Here is a 20,601-nt window from a genome sequence, read left to right on the forward strand (position 1 = left end):
TCACTTGATCGACGGAAGAAACAATCCATATAATATTCATTTAATACAAGGAACACGCCATGAACTAATCACTTGACGGGTGAATAACCCTTAAAACTTTATCACAGTTTTATTGGCATTAATCAGATTTAACTAACTTAAGCCTACTTTATTAAGGCGGACTAAGATCACCTTTCATCTTTCCAATCTTACCCTTGCCACGTGTCACCCAATCGATGGGTAAAAAGAAAATCATAGTTATGGAGCAAACATGGCCGTCAAGTGGTTTTCTCAGGAAACTATAAAGGACCGGGATGACTTCTTGGCAGGGCTCACCATCATCAATCGTCTGCGTCACAAAAATCTTGTCCGATTGCTTGGTAGGTCCTTTTCCAAGTTTACAACTTTCTATTCTTCAATTTGCTTCTAGTCTTGTCTCTATATGAGAGCAGTGATTTATGGCATTAACCGGCAGTTTAATATTTCTCTCCATAGAAATCTATCTTCAATATTCGATCTAAGACACATGATATTCACTGCAAGAGATAAGTTCATTTTAGGCCCCAATTGTTTTGGTTCCGAAAGCTTTATTTTTTGTTGCAAAAAACATGTATGGACTTTGTTTTGTCCATCACTAGATCTGTTGTTAAACGGCTATTGATTAAAAAAAGGGGATTAGGTGACCTTATTTTGAGCCACATAATTTTGCTTTCAGGACTAAAAATTTGGTTCCTAACTGTCATCTCAATTCTGTTCTTGTTTTTCAGCTCATGAAAAAAAAAAAAACTTATCTTAGTTCCAACAAGGGTGAGTATCCACTATTTTTTCTTGTCTTCAGATACCGGTTAATGCCAATAGCTAATCAAGTTCTTTCCGCTAAATGGTAATTTACTTGGCAAGTGGAGTGGAGTGCAGTGCAGTTGATGCCTCGCTTATACTCCCACGCACATGGGCAGAGTTCGATTCCTGTAAGCACCCATCCCCCTCCCCAAGTCCCCGAGAATGGAGTAGATTAGGAATAACGAATGACAAAAAAATAGTGGTAATTTACTTGATGAATGTGAGGAGAATGATACACCTAGAAATCCGTGAAAATTTGAGCTTTAGTTCATTTAGTTTAAGGGAAGCTCGTTGTTAAATTTGGTATGTAAAGGGATTATTTTCGTGAACCAAATTGAGGAGTACTCTTTCTTTGTATGTGACACGATGGTGTCACAAAATGGGAAGCTTCTACTTGTACATGATTAATGCCTAACGGTAGTCTTGATGCACACTTATTCTCTAAAACACCAGACAGCAAGCCACTAAGCTGGGATCTACGTTACATGAATATCATCTCCGGGGTGGCCTTAGCGTTGAACTACCTCCACAATGAGTACGACCAGACGGTGGTCCATCGGGTCCTCAAGGCTAGTAACATCATGCTGGACTTTGACTTCAACGCACGGCTCGGGGATTTCGGCCTCGCTCGCGCCTTGGAAAAGGAGAAGACCTCGTACATAGAGGCCAAGTGCTTGGCCGGCACACTTGGCTACATTGCGCCTGAATGCTTTTTGACAGGTAAGGCCACCGACCAGTTTGATGTCTACGCGTTCAGTGTAGTCTTGTTGGAAATAGTTTGTGGTTTGCGACCTGGAGCAAGGATTGATGAGTTTCATTGTTCGCTTGATTAGGTATGGTCCTTGCACCGAGAAGGCCGTATATTAGATGCCGTAGAAGAGCAGCTTGGGGATGAGTATGTTGTTGAGGAAGCTCAGAAAGTGCTCGTTTTGGCTTTGGCATGTTCTCATCCGATAGCAGGCAAAAGGCCTAGAACTCAAGCAATTGTTCATATCATATCAGGTTTTGTTCCGGTACCTTGTGTGCCGCCATTCAAACTGGCCTTTTTATGGGCTTCGATGCCTGCTCTTGAAGAAGATGATATCAGCAGCCTTGGTAGCACGACGGAGAGAAAGTCCTTTCTAACGACCCATTTGGTATCAGGCTTCACCCCGCAATGCATCAGTCGAGAGCTCTATGCCGTGGACAAATTTAAATCTGTGTAGTTTCTTTTGAAACTAAAACCAAGTTTGAGTACTATATTTTGGTTATCAGCTTATCTGTCATGAATAATAAATTAATTGAAATGTTCGTGCATCAATTTTAAAAACTAATCGAGATCTTATGTTTTGTAGAAATTATTATAAAGGATTGTGCACAAAAGAACTCATTTTGTGCTAAAAATTGTGCGAATTTCTGTAGTGAACTAAAACTGGGAGACAGAGAGAATACGTAGGTAGATAGACAGAACAATGCTATGGATAGAGAAAATTGGAATGAATAGAACCATTCTCAATTGTATTGGCCGGACACATACCCTGTGAATGGAATGGCTATGCATACAATTGTGTCCGAATCCTCTCATGCACGCGTATACAAAATTATGTGTTTCAAATCACCTATGAAACATGTCTTTGAATTATTGGGAGAATGAACAGAAAAGCCCCTCGCTCGTGGTTATATCCTTCGCAAGGATCCAAACCCAATTGGTTTGGGACTCTTTTTTCTACCAATCAGGCCACATTTAATTCCTATTGTAACGTATGCCATAATCGTACCTCCTTGTTCACTCTCATCAACTTCGGCGGCGGCTATTTGGATTTTTCAGCACTTGGCAGAGGGGATCCAATTTCCGGCCTAAACACTTCTTGTTCTCCCGCGATTCTTACTTTTGTAGTAAGAGCTTTAATATGACTGTTTATGTTACTGTTTTTTCTCTGTTCAATTTCAATACTTCAATTCACGCGAAACATTCTCTTTTTGTTTCTAGATGTTTGTTAATTTATGAGCAAGTTATCTTTTGATTGTAAGGGGGTTTCGTTGGATTTGGCTTTCTTGACAGTTTTTCTGTATGACTTTGCACCTTGCGCACCATACGAAGCTGAACTTGAGTCACTATTTTGATTGTTACTCTGTAACAATTCACCCCATTCCTCTCTCTTGAAACTTATGTATGCCTAACAGTGGTTGCCCCTATTTTTTCTTTTGAAACTCATTTGTTCTGCATGGTTTAGTTACCAGTGAAGGTCCACCAAATGAGTGTGCTCTGAAAAAGTCGAGAAACTTAAACCTTAATGGTGTACAATTCAAACTGAAGCAGTTCAAAGGGGATAGATGATTGAACGAGGGAAAAGGGAAAGAGATACTGGAGTCGTAAGATCTGGTACACATGTGCTGAACCGGCTTGTGCTTTGCATGTTGGACTCTAACTTCAACGCGTGACTTGGGGATTTTGGCCTCGCCTGCGCCCTGGACAAGGAGAAGACCTCGTACACGGAGGCTGGTAGCGTGGCAGGTACACTAGGTTACATCGCGCCTGAATGCTTCCGAACAGGTGAGGCCACCAAGCAGCCCGACGTCTATGTTGTGGCTTGTGACCTGGAACAAGGATCGTTGAGTTCCACTTCTATGTCGACTGGCTCTGGTCCTTGCACAGTTGCACCAAGGCTGGATATTAATTAGATGTTGTAGAACTGCGGCTCGGAGATGACTATATTGTTGATGAGCTCTCAAAGTCCTGATTTTGTCTCATTCAGTAGAAGACGAAAGGCCTAAAACTCAGGCAATTGTTCAGATAATATTCGATTTAGTTCCGGTGCCTTACGTGCTGCCATTTACAAAAAATAAGCTCAATTCGGTATCGGTTAAGACGTTTACGAAACATTCAACTTTGTCCAAAAATTCAGGCCTAAATTCTAAAGCAAAGTTAAATGTTTATAAACATTTTTACCATTACCGGATTGAACTTATTTTTTTATATAAGAATTGCAAACAAAGTATAATATCCTCAACGATTTCTCACCAACTTCGATAAGACTTTCCAACTCCTTGGTTGTAGCCACGTCAAATCAAGATAATATCCTCCCGCTCAACGCGTTTTCCCGAATATTCAAAATTATTAGGTCTACGGTCTACTACCTCATTAATTAACTTGTCATCAGTTTTATACTGATGTGATAGAGTGTTGTGGCAAGTCATCAAAAAGTATAATCTAATGCACTTCTGTTGCCTTCCATTCTTGGCAGATTCCTCCCCTCTATCTTCACAGCTATATGTTTCTATCGAATACGGTTATGTCGGCACTTGCTAAAGTAAGGTGCAGTTGTTTTAGGCCATTACAAAAATACTTGGCTCCTATTATATGTTTTGGTACTCACTATGAAAGTCTAAAAAATCATACATACATAATGAAATACAATCGACGAATGTTTCGGGATTTTTTTGTTTACTGCTAACGAATTAAATCACGTAGGTGATGAAGGTTTGAAGATATAAGCTAGAAAATGGTTTGAAACATGAAGGGGCTTCCTATAATATTCATTGTGCGGGCATATGTAATACTTTGTCTGCTAAAATTACAATAGGGCGCTGCTATTCGCAGCCCTTTATTTTCTCCTATAGCCTGTTAAAAATTTTCAATTATACTCGATTGTTAGTTACCGAAATTGAGATATATTTTCAGCATCCAATTACCGAAATATAATATTTTTTTCAACAACTATTTACCGAAAATGTATGTTCGGCAGTTGTTTACCGAAAGTTGAACATATTTTTGACATGTAGTTACTAAAATATAATCTTGTTTTCAACGGCTATTTACCGAAATGTTAATTATGATTTTCAACAACTATTTACTGAAATGTAGTGAGCTATGGGAGAAAAGAAAGGGCTGCGAATAGCAGCGCTCTTACAATAAGAGTGATTTTTGGTTGGTAAAAATACATCAATATCCCCTCAACTATTACTTTTTCTCGTAAACACCCCGTCACATTTAAAAGCGTCCATAGAGACTCCCTCAACTACTGAAAACGAAAAAAATGCTAACTCCATTAACGGAATAAAGGAAATTACCAAGATACCCTTTGTCTCTCATGGAAGCCAGAGGAATCCTACTCTAACTAAACACTACCCACTCCCTCTCTCTCCAGATTCATGAACCCAATGTTGATCTTTACTCCATCGTCGTCGTCATCATCTTCTTCTTGTTCCTCAGGATCGTTCTCGTCAAGCTCGACCAAAGCATGGATCGTCCATGGCATGGTGGTTGGAGTCAATTGGAGGAGCAAATGAAGAGCTCGCGGCCTCCGACGCCATGGATTGCCACCATCTGTAGTTTGATCTGAGCTTTCGTTGAACAAATCTCGCGTTTGATCGTAGGGATTTTTTCTGTAAAAGCGTAAAAGTGACGACGTAGGGTACGAAACAGTCAAGATTCAAGTACACACATATATTTGAATTGCATTTGCACTTGTTTAATTCATGCTTTTGTTGGTATTTTTTTTGCAAGACAATCAGTGCTTGAAAATTTGTGATTAATTTTATTTCGGTTTGGTTCGGGGCGGGTACAAATTGGATAAACCGATTTTTTCATGTCAAATTCGGTTACCAAATCGGTTCGGGAAATCCCCGAACCCCGTTTGGTTTGGTTGTGGTTCATTCCTCTTCTCCCCGTTCGGTTATCGAGGCAAATATGTGTAGTGTTTCAATTTCGGGGATCGGGTACAAAAATCCCCATATCTACTCCTAACGCCCCGAATGCCATCCCGAGCACTGTGGGCTGCTTCCGGTTGGTTGTGTGGTGGTTTGGCATTGTGGTGGTGACAATGGTGGAGGTGATGAAATTGGTGGTTGAGGTGTTATTGGTGATTTGCAGATGTATATTGCTATGAAAGGGCATATTTGTCCAAAAAAAGCCCATGTAACTGACATGTGACCATCCAGCTAACGGTTCTGAGACGGAAGGGTGTCACATGGGTAAGGGGAGTAGTTGAGGGGGTCTCTATGGGCGGCGCTTTTAAATGTGAAGGGGTGTTTACGAGAAAAAGTGATAGTTGAGGAGATGTTTATGTTTTTTTACCTCTTTTTTTTATCAGCAAAAGAAGAGTGATATTTAATTGTTGCTTTTGAAATCTGAGTTATTTTTGTTCATACTTGTGCGTTTGTGGGAAGGTACGTAATTTATCTACTTGATGTTTAGTTTGTAAAAATTTATAAAAGAGCCTCATTTTTTTTATTTTTACTTTAGGCTCTGGTAAAATTTGGGCCAACCCTGGTCAAATTCGGACAATTCAATCCAATAAGAATCTCTAATCATTATAGTGACTTACTAGTATTTCATTTTCTTAGTTTAAAACTTGAGGCAACTATTGGTATTGTACTCGTAATTAGTTGGTTGATCTTAGTGTATTTTGGTAATTTGAATGAAATTGGTTTTGATATAAGATTTTTTAAAATTTATTTTACGACTTTCACCATGACGTAAGGGCCATTCGATTCGTCCGACCCCACATGTCTGCCCCCATGCAAGTTTCGTTCTCACAATTTTAACAGGTCGGTAAAATGGGCACGAGAAAGCAATTACTATATCCGTCTCACAAAGTTACACTTTGCTATTTTTAATCGTCTATATTGTTCAATATGAATGTCAAAAAATATGCAATATGAATCTTGTTTGATAGATTTTAATTAATTCTATTAAATAAAATTTTTAAAATCACATAAAATTTTATAAATCGAAAGATATAAGCGATCAAAAATGGCACGCACTCTTAAAAGTGTCCAACTTTTTTGGACGAATGGAGTAGTGCTTTAATCACGAAGTCGCATGTTCGAATTTCATGAAGACCAACCATCCCAAAGCTTGAGGGCCACTGGGAGTTATGTCCAGTCGTTACCTTCAGAACCCCGAATTTAGTTGAAATGCGCGCTAATTAATCCGAACATCCGATTATAGAAAAATAGTTTCGTCCTCACATTATACTCACATCGTGGGTGACCCGCCTTGTTTGACTTGCCCCTCCCGTAACACCCGCTGTCCCCATCTCACCTGTTAGCTAAAATATATTCCAGTTCTAGGGTGCTGCTGGCATCCTCGACAACTCACTCCAATTGACCCAGGGCTTTTTCAACAACCAAAAGAACAAGTTCTCCAACTTTACCGAGGAAAACTTGATCCCCCCTCCATTCAATCAGACCCGACGAGTGATGCTGAACCAATCATTCAAGTTGTGGGAACAAGGTTACAACAAAACCTCGGACAGGATTGCCTCCTTCAACTCCTCCTTCCTCTTTAATATCGACCCGTTTAGTGGTAGCCCCATGGGCGATGGGCTGGCCTTCATCATAGCCTCAAACACGTCCCTTCCGTCAAACAGTTCCGGCCAATATCTGGGCCTGACCAACTACGACACCAGCGGCCACCCTGAAAACCGATTGTTTGCCATTGAGCTCGACAACGTCAAGCATGATTTTGATCCGGATGCTAACCACGTGGGACTTAATAAAACAGCATCATGATATCTAATGTTACTGCCTCTTTGACCCCAATGGGAATTGAAATCGCTTGAACTAGCGAGTCCAGCTAGTATTACAATGTCTGGGTCCAGTACGACGGAGTCAATAAGATCATTGAGGTGTACATTGCACAAAACACCAGGGCAAAAAAAGTAAATTGAATGCCTAAATGAAGGAATTAGGCCAAAAAACACCGGGGCTCACGACCAAAGGTGGTGAGTCTTGACCGTAGCTCAAAAATAAGTCAGGCCACCAAGTTTGGGCCCAATCGGAGCTCGTCCAAATTTTCCCAAATAAGATAATTTGTAATTAAGCATCGTTTGGACTTCCGGGACTTCGATCGGTCCAATTGATCATGAAATTGAGCCTCTACGTGTTCTACATCACACAGTACCTGCCCGGACTAAAGTTTAAGGTGCAGTTGCTTGAGGCCACTAAAAAAATGCTCGACTCCTTCTATATATTTTGGTACCCACTATAAAAGTCCAAAAACTCATAACGCATGTAATGAGATCACTCGATGATTGTTTTGGTTTTTTCATTTGATGTGAATGGATTAAGTCCTATAAAGTGACGAATAATTAAAGATAAACACTCGAAAAAGGTTTGAAACCCAAAGGGGCTTCCTATAATATTTATTGTAGCTTTAGGCTTATGTAAAGTAAGAGCTGGCTCTAGTCATATTTGAACGATTCAATCAAATGAGAATCTCCAATCAGAATGATCGATGGTTTTTCCCACTAGAACAATGTGTTGATGTATGGCTAACGGGCCAGCTTGCGCGCACATTGGACTAATTCCTATTGCTCCCTCCCACATCTTTTTCAAATGCTTGTGCTTGAGAGTGCGGTGGCCCCAAGAGTTGCTGGTTTGAAAAATCGAATATAAAACTTTGAGAGAGAGCGAATCCCTAAATCCCAAGTAAACCATTGTGATTTCATGGCTTGTTAGTTGTTAGTAGAGTAGTTTAACCCAAGTACAATTTTCTGTTTTGAATGGATTGCCTTGAAGAAGCTGCAAATCTTGCAAAAGCATTGGAAAAAGTACTACCTTAGTATTAGTAGTGCACCTTGTTTGAAAAGTCAAAAAGCTTATAAAAATGGTTGCCACGATGTCGGTGTCACGAATTTTTTTGAATAATAGTATGAATTATATCATATAACGAATTCGTTACCAAGTCATTAGCACAACACCACCGTTGAACAAGTTATATTCTTAATTTGGGAATCTCTTGTTCGATCGGCAGTGTTTGTAAAATAATGGCACAAGATTGTGACGGGACTTGTTGATGCAAATATATAATGGATTTCTTCATTTTTTTTTAACTGAAATTGTACGTGCTCCATTTCGATAGTATAATTTGACCCTCCTAATGAAGTTGCCCCAAGAATGAAGCACTTTTCACTAAAATCATTGTGTTTTTCCTTTTAACTCTATGATATGATTAGGTGGATAATTCACTCATATTTTTCGAATACCAGTACATTAACAAATTTGGATTGTCGAACGGGCAGCTTGGATGGTGCAGAGTACGGTGCTGCGCACCATCTCCCGGTTCTTTTCATAGATGTTGAACTTTTTTTTGCCATTAATAGCTGCCATAAAGGTACTCGTAAGTTCGTTGTATTCCTAATGCATCACTAATGCTAAAACTATTTTTATTTGTACCAAAATTATAGTTCATTAAATTTTTGTACCACGTGCAAGGTACAAAGCTTTTATGCACAAGAATTTTGGCACAAATAAAAATAATTTTGACATTATCATTTCCCTTAAACCTTTTACTTGTCTCCCTCTGTCCCAAGTTTTTCGTCCCAATGGAGTATCACTATTTGCCACTCTAAAAATATTGTTCCAGTTGAAAAGTGATAAGCAAAAAATGAAGAATTTACTCTTTTACTCTTACTTTTTGAAATGAAAAACAGGCAATGAAGATGTTTTGAAAGGACTGATAAAAAATTTTTTTTGACGTTTTGAAGGGTAAAAAGATAGAACAAATATGACCAGTGCAATAATGGTATTCCCCCAATAAATTGGGAGAAGTTTCTGGGTTCAAATAAGATACTCCCTCCGTCCCAATTTAAATGTTCCTTGCAGAAGATCGTGTAACTTTGACCTCGAAAAATAAAGAGTTTTTGGGATTAATTTTTATTGTTTTGCATCGTTGAAAAGATCTTGATTAGTACTTTAAAACGGTGCAAAAAAGTTCCAAAAGAAATTATGAAAAATACGATTTTTTTGAAAGTCAAGATGACACGACTTTACGTAGGGAGCATTTAAAATGGGATGAAGGAAATATCATGTGGCGGTACCCAGCGTGCATCTGAGCCATTAAAACGTGTTTTGGATGGCGCAGATCCAAAGCATTAATCTCTGTAGGTTTGTATTTCGCGCTAAGTAGCCGACGTGTAAATCTTACGTGAGCTGGACAGGTGTGATTGACTAGTGGTTAAAAGAATGGGGAAGGGAGGAATAATCTAGTGAGGTGAAGGAAAAGGGCACGGGAACGAGAAGAACAAAGGCACTGTGTCGCAAACAGGTTTTCTCAGATGGATTGGGCGATATTAGCCCAAGAAGAATGTTCTCCTTCCTTAGTCCAATACCCTCCAGTCCTTTCTCTAGAAAAGTCTTGTTTCTGTCTCTGTCCGTATATGTATCTCTATCTAAAAAAGGAATGTCGGACCCACATTTATAGGCCTCTGGGCCTGAGGTGGTTTCCAGGGCGGCCCCAATGCAATCTCGACACGTGTCCCTTCTGTTCCCAAGGTCGCGAGGTGACGTCATCGCACGCGCGGGTGATGCAAGCCACCTTGCGACGGACCCCTCTCTTCTTTAGCCACCAAACCACTAGATCTCCCTCAAATCCCATGGAAACAGGGTCGCGACTGGTGACAATCATATCTTTGCTAAACCCTTTGGTCCTGCCTTTGACCAAGGCGCGCTCTATTATCTAAGTAATCTCTGAATATCTGGGTCCTCCTCGCGCTCTTTGGCTCCCTGGAGCCGCGCGAACCAAACTCCTTCTGTGGTGACTCTCGTTATCTTTTTGCCCTTCTAATTCTTTTATTCTTTTATCTAATCTTTTTGACGCCTTCCCTCGCGTGGCATGCTCTCGCGTGCTATGTCTGTGCGCGGGACCCATCTTGCGCCATATGGCGCTCAAGCTTCCATCGTAGCATTATCACTTGTGTGCTGCTCTTTTGTCAAATCCACGTGTCACTTTGTAAGTGGTTGGTCAAAGTCTTTCTTTTAGTCAACGATCCATTATTTTGACCAAACCTACAATCTCTTTCCTACATAGCCGACCACTCTCTCTACTCTCTCTACTTGGATTTAAGCGGTCCAAAATATGTTTGCAAGGCTAAGATGCGCACTCATATATCACGTGGACTATATACCCTATTCACCCAAAAACTTCTCATAAGTTGGAGTTCCCAAAAGGGGACAATAAGTTGGGACACAGTAGTTCATCCATCCTAATTTTTTAGTCTTTTTTTTAGTCTATATCACTTTTCAATTGATTATATTTTGCATTCTATGAGGTTTTAGGTGATTTTAGAAACTTTGTTTAACAAGACCAATTGCGAACTTTCAAATAAGATTCATTTAACATATAAAAAGTGTTATCAATTAAAAAATATAATCTTATTTATAGCGACCGGTACCTAGGAAAAATTAAAGAAAGACTGCTTTTAATTCCATTTGTCACAATCTTATCTCCGTGATCTCCATTTATGTCCGTGTACATTCTCGGCCACGGTACTAGTAACACTTGATGGGCTTGGCCATGAAGCTCCCTACGATAGCCGCCGTGGTCCTCTGTTTTACAGCAGTCGCCGCCGAGAACCTCAAGACTTTCACCCTGACGCACGGGCCATTCAATTCGAGCAATTCTGATATATTCCAGTTCGAGGGCGCTGCTGGCTTTTTCGACAACTCACTCCAAATAACCCAGGTCTTTTTCAGCAACAGTGATACGCTGAACCTTCAAAATTCCGTGGTCGCCCTGCCAGCGAATCAAGCCGGACGAGTGATGCTGAACCAATCATTCAAGTTGTGGGAACAAGGTTACAACAAAACCTCGGACAGGATTGCCTCGTTCAACTCCTCCTTCCTCTTTAACATCGACCCGTTTAGTGGTAGCGCTATGGGCGAAGGACTGGCCTTCATCATAGCCCCGAACATGTCCCTTCCGTCAAACAGTTCAGGCCAATATCTGGGCCTGACCAACATTGACACCGACGGCCACCCTGACAACCAATTGTTCGCCATCGAGCTCGACAACGTCAAGCAGGATTTTGATCCGGATGCTAACCACGTGGGACTTAATATAAACAGCATCATATCTAATGTTACTACCCCTTTGACCCCATGGGGAATTGAAATTGCTTCAACTAACGAGTACAGCTGGTATTACAATGTGTGGGTCCAGTACGACGGGATCAATAAGGTCATTGAGGTGTACATTGCACAACAAGCCGAGCCTAATGGGGAGACGCCCTCGCGACCCAGTACGCCAGTCTTGAAATCGAATCTTGATTTGGACGCGGTTTTGAATCAGTACTCATACTTTGGTTTCTCGGGATCGACCGGATCTGGTTCGCAGTTGAACGGTATCTTTAGGTGGAACTTGACGGTGGACTCCTATCAGGAGGATGTTATCATTCCGCAGGATTTGGCTCCCGCTCCGGCTCCGGCTCCGGCTCCCGCTCCCGCTCCCGCTCTCGCTCTCGCTTCCGCTCCCGCTCTGGAGGACAAACATCCTTCATTGGAAAGGACTCTCCTTATAGTTGGGGTTGGTGTTCCACTGCTTGTGATGGGGGCCGCACTAACGGGGTATTGTAACCTATGCAAGAAGCGATCAGTGGTACATTTTGAGTCCAAAATCTTACTAGGGGCCTTGAAGAGATTGCCAGGAACTCCAAGGGAGTTCCAATTCAAGGATCTGAAGAAGGCGACCAACAACTTTGACGAGAATAACAAGTTGGGTCAGGGTGGTTTTGGGGTAGTGTACCGAGGCCATCTACAGAATGAAAATCTGGAGGTGGCCGTCAAGAGGTTTTCCAGGGAAACTGTAAAGGGTCAGGATGACTTCTTGGCAGAGCTCACCATCATCAATCGTCTCCGACACAAACACCTTGTCCAACTGCTTGGTATTGTCCTTTCTCAAGTATCTCTCTTCTACATTCAATTGAAATGTCGTTTTAATAGTGTCTTTGTAAGACACATGGTATTTACTAAAACGAATAAGGTCTTTAGGGAGCAATTATTTTTTCCGAAAGCATACTTTTTGGTTGCAAAAAACTTTTGCGGACTATTTTTTTCCTATCACTAAATCGATTGTTAAGGGTCATCTGAAAAAGTAAATAAGGGGAATTGGGTGACCATATTCTGAATTTCCCCAATGATTTGCTTTCAGTACCAAAAATTTGGTTCCTAAGGCATCCAAATTCGTTCCTATTTGACTAGGGGGCCAACTATTCGCAGCTCCGTATTTTTTCCCTTAGCTCACTACATTTCGGTAAATAGTTATTGAAAGTCATACATAACATTTCGGTAAATAGCCGTTGAAAACAAGATTATATTTCGGTAACCACATATCGAAAATATGTTCAACCTTCGGTAAACAACTACTGAACATACATTTTCGGTAAATAGCTGTTGAAAAAAATATTATATTTCAGTAATTGTATGCTGAAAATGTATCTCAATTTCGGTAACTAACTGTGGAGTATAATTAGAAATTTTTAACGGGCTATGGGAAAAAAATACGGGGCTGCGAATAGTCGCCCCCTTTGACTAGTTTATTGCTAAGAACTTGTCAGCTTTCAATAAATATGTTCTCCAAATGGATTACTTTTTTTGAACCAAATTGAGGAGTATTCCGAAACCACGTCATTTTGACGTTGAGAGCGAGAGCATATTTGGTAGCTGTTGCCTTTATGGGGCGAGCATCCATCTTGTATTCAAGACGCTCCCTGCTGGCGCGGGGCAAGCGTATTGGGAGGACTAACAGCCTTCACCCGTCGGTGTTGTATGGGCAGCAATGCGAAGCTCCTCATGTGCGCTTGCCGCTAAGTGTAGGATTCTGCGCTGCCCTTTAAAAGGTTAAGTTGCACCTTCTCCTAACAGCAATTGCTTTTAGGTGAGTTGGTTAGCACCTAATCCAACAGTAGCTAAAACATTTGGTAGATAAAATATTTACTTTATGAACCATATTGAGGAATTCTCTCTCTCTCTCTCGATCGATTGATCTCGACAGGATGGTGTCACAAGGAAGGAGAGCTACTACTTGTATATGACTACATGCCTAACGGTAGTCTCGACACACACTTATTCACTAGAACACCAGACAGGAAGCCACTAAGCTGGGATTTGCGTTACAAGATCATCTTAGGGGTGGCCTCGGCCTTGCACTATCTACACAACGAGTACGACCAGAGGGTGGTCCACCGGGACATCAAGGCAAGCAATATCATGCTGGACAACGACTTCATCACCAAACTTGGGGATTTTGGCCTCGCCCGTGCTCTGGACAAGGAGAAGACCTCGTATACGGAGGCCGAGGGCGTGGCAGGTACATTGGGCTACATTGCACCTGAATGCTTCCACACAGGCAAAGCCACCCAACAGTCTGACATCTACGCGTTCGGTGTATTCTTGTTGGAAATAGTTTGTGGCTTGCAACCTGGAACAAAAATCGATGAGTTCAACTTCTTGGTTGACTGGGTCTGGTCTTTGCACCGTGAGGGCCGGATATTAGATGCTGTAGAAGAGCGGCTCGAAGATGAGTATGTTGTTGAGGAAGCTCAGAAAATGCTGATTTTGGCTTTGGCATGTTCTCAACCGATGGCAAACGAAAGACCAAAAACTCAAAGAATAGTTCAAATCATATCCGGTTTAGCTCCAGTGCCCCATGTGCCACCATTTAAACCCGCCTTCGTATGGCCGTCGATGCCCTCCGTGGAAGAAGAGGATATCATCAGCTCGGCCAAGCACCCGATGGAGACAAGGTCCTTTCGGACGACCCATTTGGTATTAGGCTTTACCCCGGAATGCATCAGCCGAGAGCTCTATGCCAATGATAAATTCAAGACTGTGTAGTTTCTTTCGTCACAATACCAAGTATTTTCTCTTCAAATTTCAACAATGTTATAAGATCATAAGTGAGTACTGTAGTCTTGTTATCATCTTCGATCGAGATCTTTTTAATTAGGTGATACGTTTTTTTATTGTAAAATTACGTGTATTTTCTTAAAGGACTACAATTTAGGAAAACAAGGCTCAGTTTGATTGGATGTAAAATATTTTTGCCAAAAATATTTTACATATTTTCCGATGTTTGGTTGTTGAAAGTTACAGAAAATGAATTTTTTGGGAAAATCTTTTACAACTTTCGGCGTAAAGCGATTTACCGCCAAAAGCTCCGTAAGTTATTTTACCCGATCATCTTTGCTGCTGGACTAGTTGTGCCCCAGTGAAGAATTCTATTCCACTATTGCGTGGCCACGTGAACACATCTGCAAAAGCTTTGTAATGGAGGATTCTCTCTCTCTCTCTCCAAATGAAGACTGATCTCTCTCTATCCACGTGCACCAAGCCAAGGCAGAAATGTTCTTCATCTCTCTACTTACCTTTCCTCCAAGTACCCAATGCTATGGTAGGACAAGTAGACGAGTTATTGATTTGTGAAAATAAATTTTGACTTCAATCATACACCGAAAAATAATTGTAAATTTTCTTTTTTCATGTAAAATGTTTTACATGGAAAATATTTTCAATTGTAAAACATTTTACGTCCAACCAAACGGAGCCCAAATGTATTACATCCAAATGTATTACATAGCTAGACAGACACAAAACAATCTTCACTCGTATCAGGCACGCCGACACGGTTGTCGTGCATGGAGAGACCACACATGTATCTGTGTGGAATCTCCTCATGTGCATCGTAAATGTGTTCCAACCACTTTCGGGAACTTAAAAAAATTACTAGCGAATCTATATATTACTAGCGCCGTACCCGTTTGATGCACGGGACACAAGTACGTTCATATTGTTTTCGTTCCCGTGTATCAAACACACACACAATAGTTAATAGAACGATAGTTGAAGAAAAAATCTTGGAGCTGATAGTAGGGAATGGATGAGGGAGATGGTAGAGAGGAACACAAAAGGGAATATTTAGGGGAAACATTTTTAAAAAAATGAAACTTGGTGGGAAAATGAGGTCAATGTTGTCAGGGGAAGTTATTTGAACAATTTTTGAAATTGAACCTTTCAAAGGTCCATGATAGTTTTTGCATGCAAAATATTTGGCTGGCTAGAAATTGGGGAAGAAAGAAGAGAAAAAAAGGGAATTCGGAATCTTGGAGATATATATAGTAGGGAGTGGATGAGGGAGATGGTAGAAAGGAACACAAAAGAGAATATTTGGGGAAATATATATTTTTTTTTAAAGGGGGAAATTGGTGGGAAAATGAGGTCAATGTTGTTGTGGGAAGTTACTTGAACATTTTTTGAAATTGAATTTTTCAAAAGTCCGTGGTAGTTTTTCCATGCAAAACATTTGGCTGGCTAGAAATTGGGAAAGCAAGAAGAAGAAAAAGGGGAATTGGGTTGGGAGGAAGCACTTAACACCTCGTTTGAGATAGCCGATTTCAAGAGAAAAGAAAGGAGATGGAGGGAGAATTGATTCTCTCTCTCGTTTGGAAGGCCTAGAAGGCGAGAAAGGGTGAGAGAAGGAGGGAGACAAGGGCCCCCTCACACCCTAGTTCCGTTGAGAAAGGGAGAGAGTGAGGCACGTGAGTGAGAGTAGCTCTCACTCGCGCAACTTCGAGCAACACGTGTGGTCCACCATCTCGTCAGATCATCGTTGTACTTGCATCGTTGTCTTCATCTCGTCAAGGAGATGATTTTTGGTTGCCGGAGAAGAGAGAAATAGAGAATTTCAGGTTGCCGGAGATGTGGGGAGAGTTTGATTTCTTATGGTTGTTTGGATGGGTGTGTGAGAAACAACTCTTTATTTTCTTTTCTCACTAATAAGGGAGACCACTCCCCTCTCTTTTCTTTTCTCACCTCCATTGCCAAAAAGATTGTAAGTGCCACATAAGAGGGAGGAAGCCTACTTTTAGGAGTGCCACACAAGGCCTTTTAGCTAATTTAACCAAAATAAGCTTGTAAAATTTTTTAGAAGATTTTTTTCGAATGAAAATTGGTTGGCAAACTGTTGGCACGAACACGACATGATTAAAAAACGGCGTGATACGATTAAATAAACGGATTAACACGACACGGGCACAATTAATTAGGGTCGACCTGTTTGACACCTCTGCATAGAAGAGGATATATCAGACTCTTTGGGGCGGATGTGAACCAGGAGTCCAGGATCAGCCCAAATTTCTGAAGAGAGAGAGAGATATATATATATATATATATATATATATATATATATATATGATTAATTCTGAAGATATTCTTAGACCTCTAGGCCAATCTCTCTCTCTCTCTCTCTCCTACGCTTCCAATTCCCCCTTGTGCAGAGAATGTATTTCTGAAGCCCCCAATTCACCGCTTCCAGTTCCATTCCCATTTGAATCCCATGGTTACATTATCCTTATCCCCTCTTCACTACGCATCAAACCCACCAGTCCACACCTCAATAAACCAGAACCCATGTCGTTCCACTCTAATTCCACGCCCCACTGCAACAAAAACTCCCCAAAACCGAAGCAAGAAGAAATCTCGCAAATTCACCGTACTTGCCGTGACCGAGGGCTCAAGAAAGTCCAAAAAGGAAGTGGAAAAAGAAAAAGCAGAAGAATCAGTGCCTTCTTGGGCTAACCCAGATTCGGACGAGCCCCCGCCTTGGGCTCGGACCGAATCTGGTTCGAGTGGGTCCCAACAGAGCTTTCAGGTTCCCTTCATCGTGTACTTACTCGCCTCTGCTATCACTGCAATCGCGGCCGTAAGCTCTACGAAACCCAGTTTTTTTTTTTTTTTTTTGGTTTTGTGGGTTTTGTTTGTTTCTTGATGGGATTTTGTGCGTTGGGCGCAGATTGGGTCGGTTTTTGAGTACATGAATCAGAAGCCTGTTTTTGGAGTTTTGGGATCAGACAGCGTTTTTTATGCCCCGGTGCTCGGATTCTTCGCGTTTACGGGCATTCCCACTGCTGTAAGTTGTTTCTTGTGTGTTGTAATCTGTATGCCTGGGAGTTTCCAAAATGTATTGGGGTAGAAAGGGGAAATTGTGGGTTTTCAATGAAATGGTGATTATACACAAGGGCTTCAAAGTTCAATCTATTTAATGGCCTACAATCCTTTGGATGTTGGTGAGAAAATTTGAGAAAAGAAAAGAAAGAGTTGTGCTATGTGGTTCCCACAATCCATGACCCACATACATTTTTACTATTTATCGAATGGAGAATAGAGTACCAAGTACATTGGTTGCTGCGTATACCAAGAACGCATATTGTTAGGTTTTACGGTACCTATTACCATAATACGGTTTTTTAATATTTCACAAGGTACCATAATATGGTTTTTTAATATTTCACAAACCAAACATAAAGTGCCTGCTAGTCTTGAATGCTATTATCTTAACAACTTGGCAAGTTTCTTGGTCTTCTCATGGCCACTTTAAAAAAAATAGGAGAAAACTTATTGACAATTCAATTATGGAGGCAATATGTTACTGTCCAGATAGGCCCAAGTCCAATTGAACTTTTAGATTGATTGTCTTTCGTGAAAATGTACAACTTTCGCCTTAAACTCAGTTGTTGCCTTCTTTTCGCTAACTTGTTAATCCAATATAGGGCTTTTTGTGGTTCAAATCGGTTCAAGTGGCTAACAAGGAGGCTGAGGAACAAGACCGGAGGGATGGCTATCGGTAGAATCAAATTTGCGGGCACATGCGCATGATTAGTATTGAACAATAACCCTTTCTGGCCTTGTATAATGCATTTCTTTTGAATTTGATTCTTGAATATGTTGACTCTGCATTTTACTTTGTAAATGATAATATACTACTTGTGTTTCTCTGCTTTCTACTCATACATTGGATTCTGTATATGTACACAAATCCTAGGGGTTCCATTTTATAGATTGACCTCTAAGCATCTCACTACTGTCATTGCAGAAGTACATATGGTTTGGATAGGCTAGTAGACTTGTTTCATCTCTCCATTCTAATAACGAAGATAAACACGCAATGTACTACAAGATGCTGTTTTCTTTGGCTAGCATTCTATGGGCTGTGGCATCAGATTTCTCCATGTTAGATTTTTTGGCACTTTCCGGAGGTGTTCAAAACCTCCTTTGGTGTCTTTATTATATTGACTCCATTTGATTGTAATGGGTAGGTTAATTAGGGGGTAGTTGCTCGCTCGACGCTCCTCCCATTTTCTGCGCCAAGTTGACTGCTAGGAAGTCGATCTTTTTGTGTGATGCTAAGTTCATTGCACAGCACATCATGCATATGATTGAATTTTGTTACCAAGATTAGATCTCCGAAAATTTGTTTATGTATTAAAGATTTCCTTTTCATAATATATTATTGGCCGAGGGGCTAGGGAAATACTTTTTCCATATGTAGAGATCATAAAACGATTTACTTTTTGAAAATATAAAAAGGGTTGGTTGCTAGGGATTTGGACATGGCAATTGAATTTAAAAAGTTGGGCAGCCACCACAGTTTTTGGCAGCAACCCTTGTTTTCATTACGTTCTTGCATCTAGAATTTCTTTTGAACGGTTTTGGGTTGTCGAGATCGCCTTATGCATCATACATCATTCCATCCTGTGATTTGTTCATGCCTTGCTGCCTATGAAGCACGGATACTCTACTTTGGCCTCCGTATCACATATCGTATCTGTATCGGATACCGATACTCTCCGGATACGTATCCAATACGCTTTTTAAAGTATCCTACTTTTAGAATTATTTTTTGGTATCCCGATACATAAAGGATACACGCGGATACTCTCGGATACATTCCAGATACGTATCCGATACATTTTGGATACGCGCGGATACGTGTTGGATACACTCGGGTATGTTTCGGATACACACGAGGGAAAATATGTTATTACTTAAAATATATGGGTTAAAATTGCAAGTAAGACAATATTTTTCTTTTTCCCCCACCAATCGACATCAGAAACACACCGACGATATCCTCTCTCTCGACAACGTTGTAAGTCTCTCGTCTTTCTCTCTCTTGTTGTGTGTATGTATGTATATATATATATATATATATATATATATATATATATAACTATATGCAAATATATCTCTCTTGGCATATGAAATGGTGAACTTGTGTAATAGAAAACTTTAATCATTAATGAAATTTTAGGAATTAAAAATTATATATAATATATTTTTTATTTACTTTTATATTCAACATATCCCCAACGTATCGTATCCTTTTTTTTGGAAAAATCACGTATCCGTGTATCCATATCGTATCCTATCCATATCTCGTATCCATATCCGTATCCGTGCTTCTTAGCTTGCTGTTGTTGGCCGAATCAACGAGGAGATTGATTCGGAGCCGGTTGAATCCAGAAATCGGGTGTGAAGTCCGTGGTGCATCTACTGGATCTTGAAGAAGCTTGGGAAGCATCGGAGATTGGCGAGAATGGGTAAAGACTTGGGTAAGATTTTTACTATTTCTCAATCTGTACTTCTTTTTGATTAATAGAATAAATCAGTAGTGTTAGGCCGTGGTTTTGGCTTAGGGTTATTTTGGACCCTAAGTTTTTTCACGTAAATTGTGCGTCTCTCGTATCAATTTTATTTTACTGCACTACTTGAGTTTAGGTTTGGATTAATCGATAACCAACCCGTTCATCTATATTAACTTTTAATCAGTGAATCTACTTTCAAATTGGTAATTTTTTTATCAAAACTCCTATTCACCCCCCTCTAGGAGTAGTTTGAACACTTCCGCATAATTTCACTCCACTTTAGTAGAAGTGTAGAACCCAAGTGATCATGTGTCTGGAAATGAGGAGCGAGAAGGGGCTCCCTGTGATCAGCCATTGCAAATTGACAGAGTTTATCTTATGTGTATTGAGAAAAAAAATACTAGGAGTAGCTTGTTGAAGATCTCCCTCATTTTTTGCCTCTGAAATCCACAAGAAGCTCAGCAAACTCTTGAAATAGCTGAAGCTGATTTGAAGAAAGCTGAATGCATGAGACAAATAATTGAAGCACATCTAGCTTTCAAATGAGCTATGACAGAAGTCAAAGCTATAAATGTGTTTTGCTACCCAGTCTGGTTGGTGC

The 20,601-nt window shown here is 40.5% G+C and overlaps 3 protein-coding genes across 3 annotated transcripts; all 3 read left to right on the plus strand.

Annotated features, from left to right (window-relative positions):
* Positions 1–250: 250 nt before the first annotated feature.
* On the plus strand, positions 251–2,996 carry LOC131336253 (probable L-type lectin-domain containing receptor kinase S.5). The gene is made up of 2 exons (XM_058372038.1): positions 251–359; positions 1,273–2,996. Exons 1-2 carry the CDS (start codon positions 251–253, stop codon positions 1,650–1,652), a joined length of 489 nt encoding a protein of 162 aa, XP_058228021.1. The 3' UTR covers positions 1,653–2,996.
* Positions 2,997–11,084: 8,088 nt separating this feature from the next.
* Positions 11,085–14,589, plus strand: LOC131299043 (probable L-type lectin-domain containing receptor kinase S.5). The gene is made up of 2 exons (XM_058324581.1): positions 11,085–12,464; positions 13,574–14,589. Exons 1-2 carry the CDS (start codon positions 11,087–11,089, stop codon positions 14,413–14,415), a joined length of 2,220 nt encoding a protein of 739 aa, XP_058180564.1. The 5' UTR covers positions 11,085–11,086; the 3' UTR covers positions 14,416–14,589.
* Positions 14,590–16,683: 2,094 nt separating this feature from the next.
* On the plus strand, positions 16,684–18,346 carry LOC131299048 (uncharacterized). Its single transcript, XM_058324583.1, has 3 exons — positions 16,684–17,278; positions 17,369–17,485; positions 18,126–18,346. Exons 1-3 carry the CDS (start codon positions 16,913–16,915, stop codon positions 18,201–18,203), a joined length of 561 nt encoding a protein of 186 aa, XP_058180566.1. The 5' UTR covers positions 16,684–16,912; the 3' UTR covers positions 18,204–18,346.
* The last annotated feature ends 2,255 nt before the right edge of the window (positions 18,347–20,601 follow it).

This window comes from Rhododendron vialii, chromosome 8a, assembly GCF_030253575.1.
Source record: "Rhododendron vialii isolate Sample 1 chromosome 8a, ASM3025357v1".
Classification (NCBI taxonomy): Eukaryota; Viridiplantae; Streptophyta; class Magnoliopsida; order Ericales; family Ericaceae; genus Rhododendron; species Rhododendron vialii.

Bases quoted from the DNA above. Each gene is read 5' to 3' on its own strand.
- LOC131336253 (XM_058372038.1), top strand. From the start codon at position 251: ATGGCCGTCAAGTGGTTTTCTCAGGAAACTATAAAGGACCGGGATGAC. The intron at 360-1,272 runs GTAGGTCCTTTT...CTAAAACACCAG, and splicing joins AAATCTTGTCCGATTGCTTG to ACAGCAAGCCACTAAGCTGG.
- LOC131299043 (XM_058324581.1), top strand. From the start codon at position 11,087: ATGGGCTTGGCCATGAAGCTCCCTACGATAGCCGCCGTGGTCCTCTGT. The intron at 12,465-13,573 runs GTATTGTCCTTT...TGATCTCGACAG, and splicing joins ACACCTTGTCCAACTGCTTG to GATGGTGTCACAAGGAAGGA.
- LOC131299048 (XM_058324583.1), top strand. From the start codon at position 16,913: ATGGTTACATTATCCTTATCCCCTCTTCACTACGCATCAAACCCACCA. The intron at 17,279-17,368 runs GTAAGCTCTACG...CGTTGGGCGCAG, and splicing joins CTATCACTGCAATCGCGGCC to ATTGGGTCGGTTTTTGAGTA. The intron at 17,486-18,125 runs GTAAGTTGTTTC...AATCCAATATAG, and splicing joins TTACGGGCATTCCCACTGCT to GGCTTTTTGTGGTTCAAATC.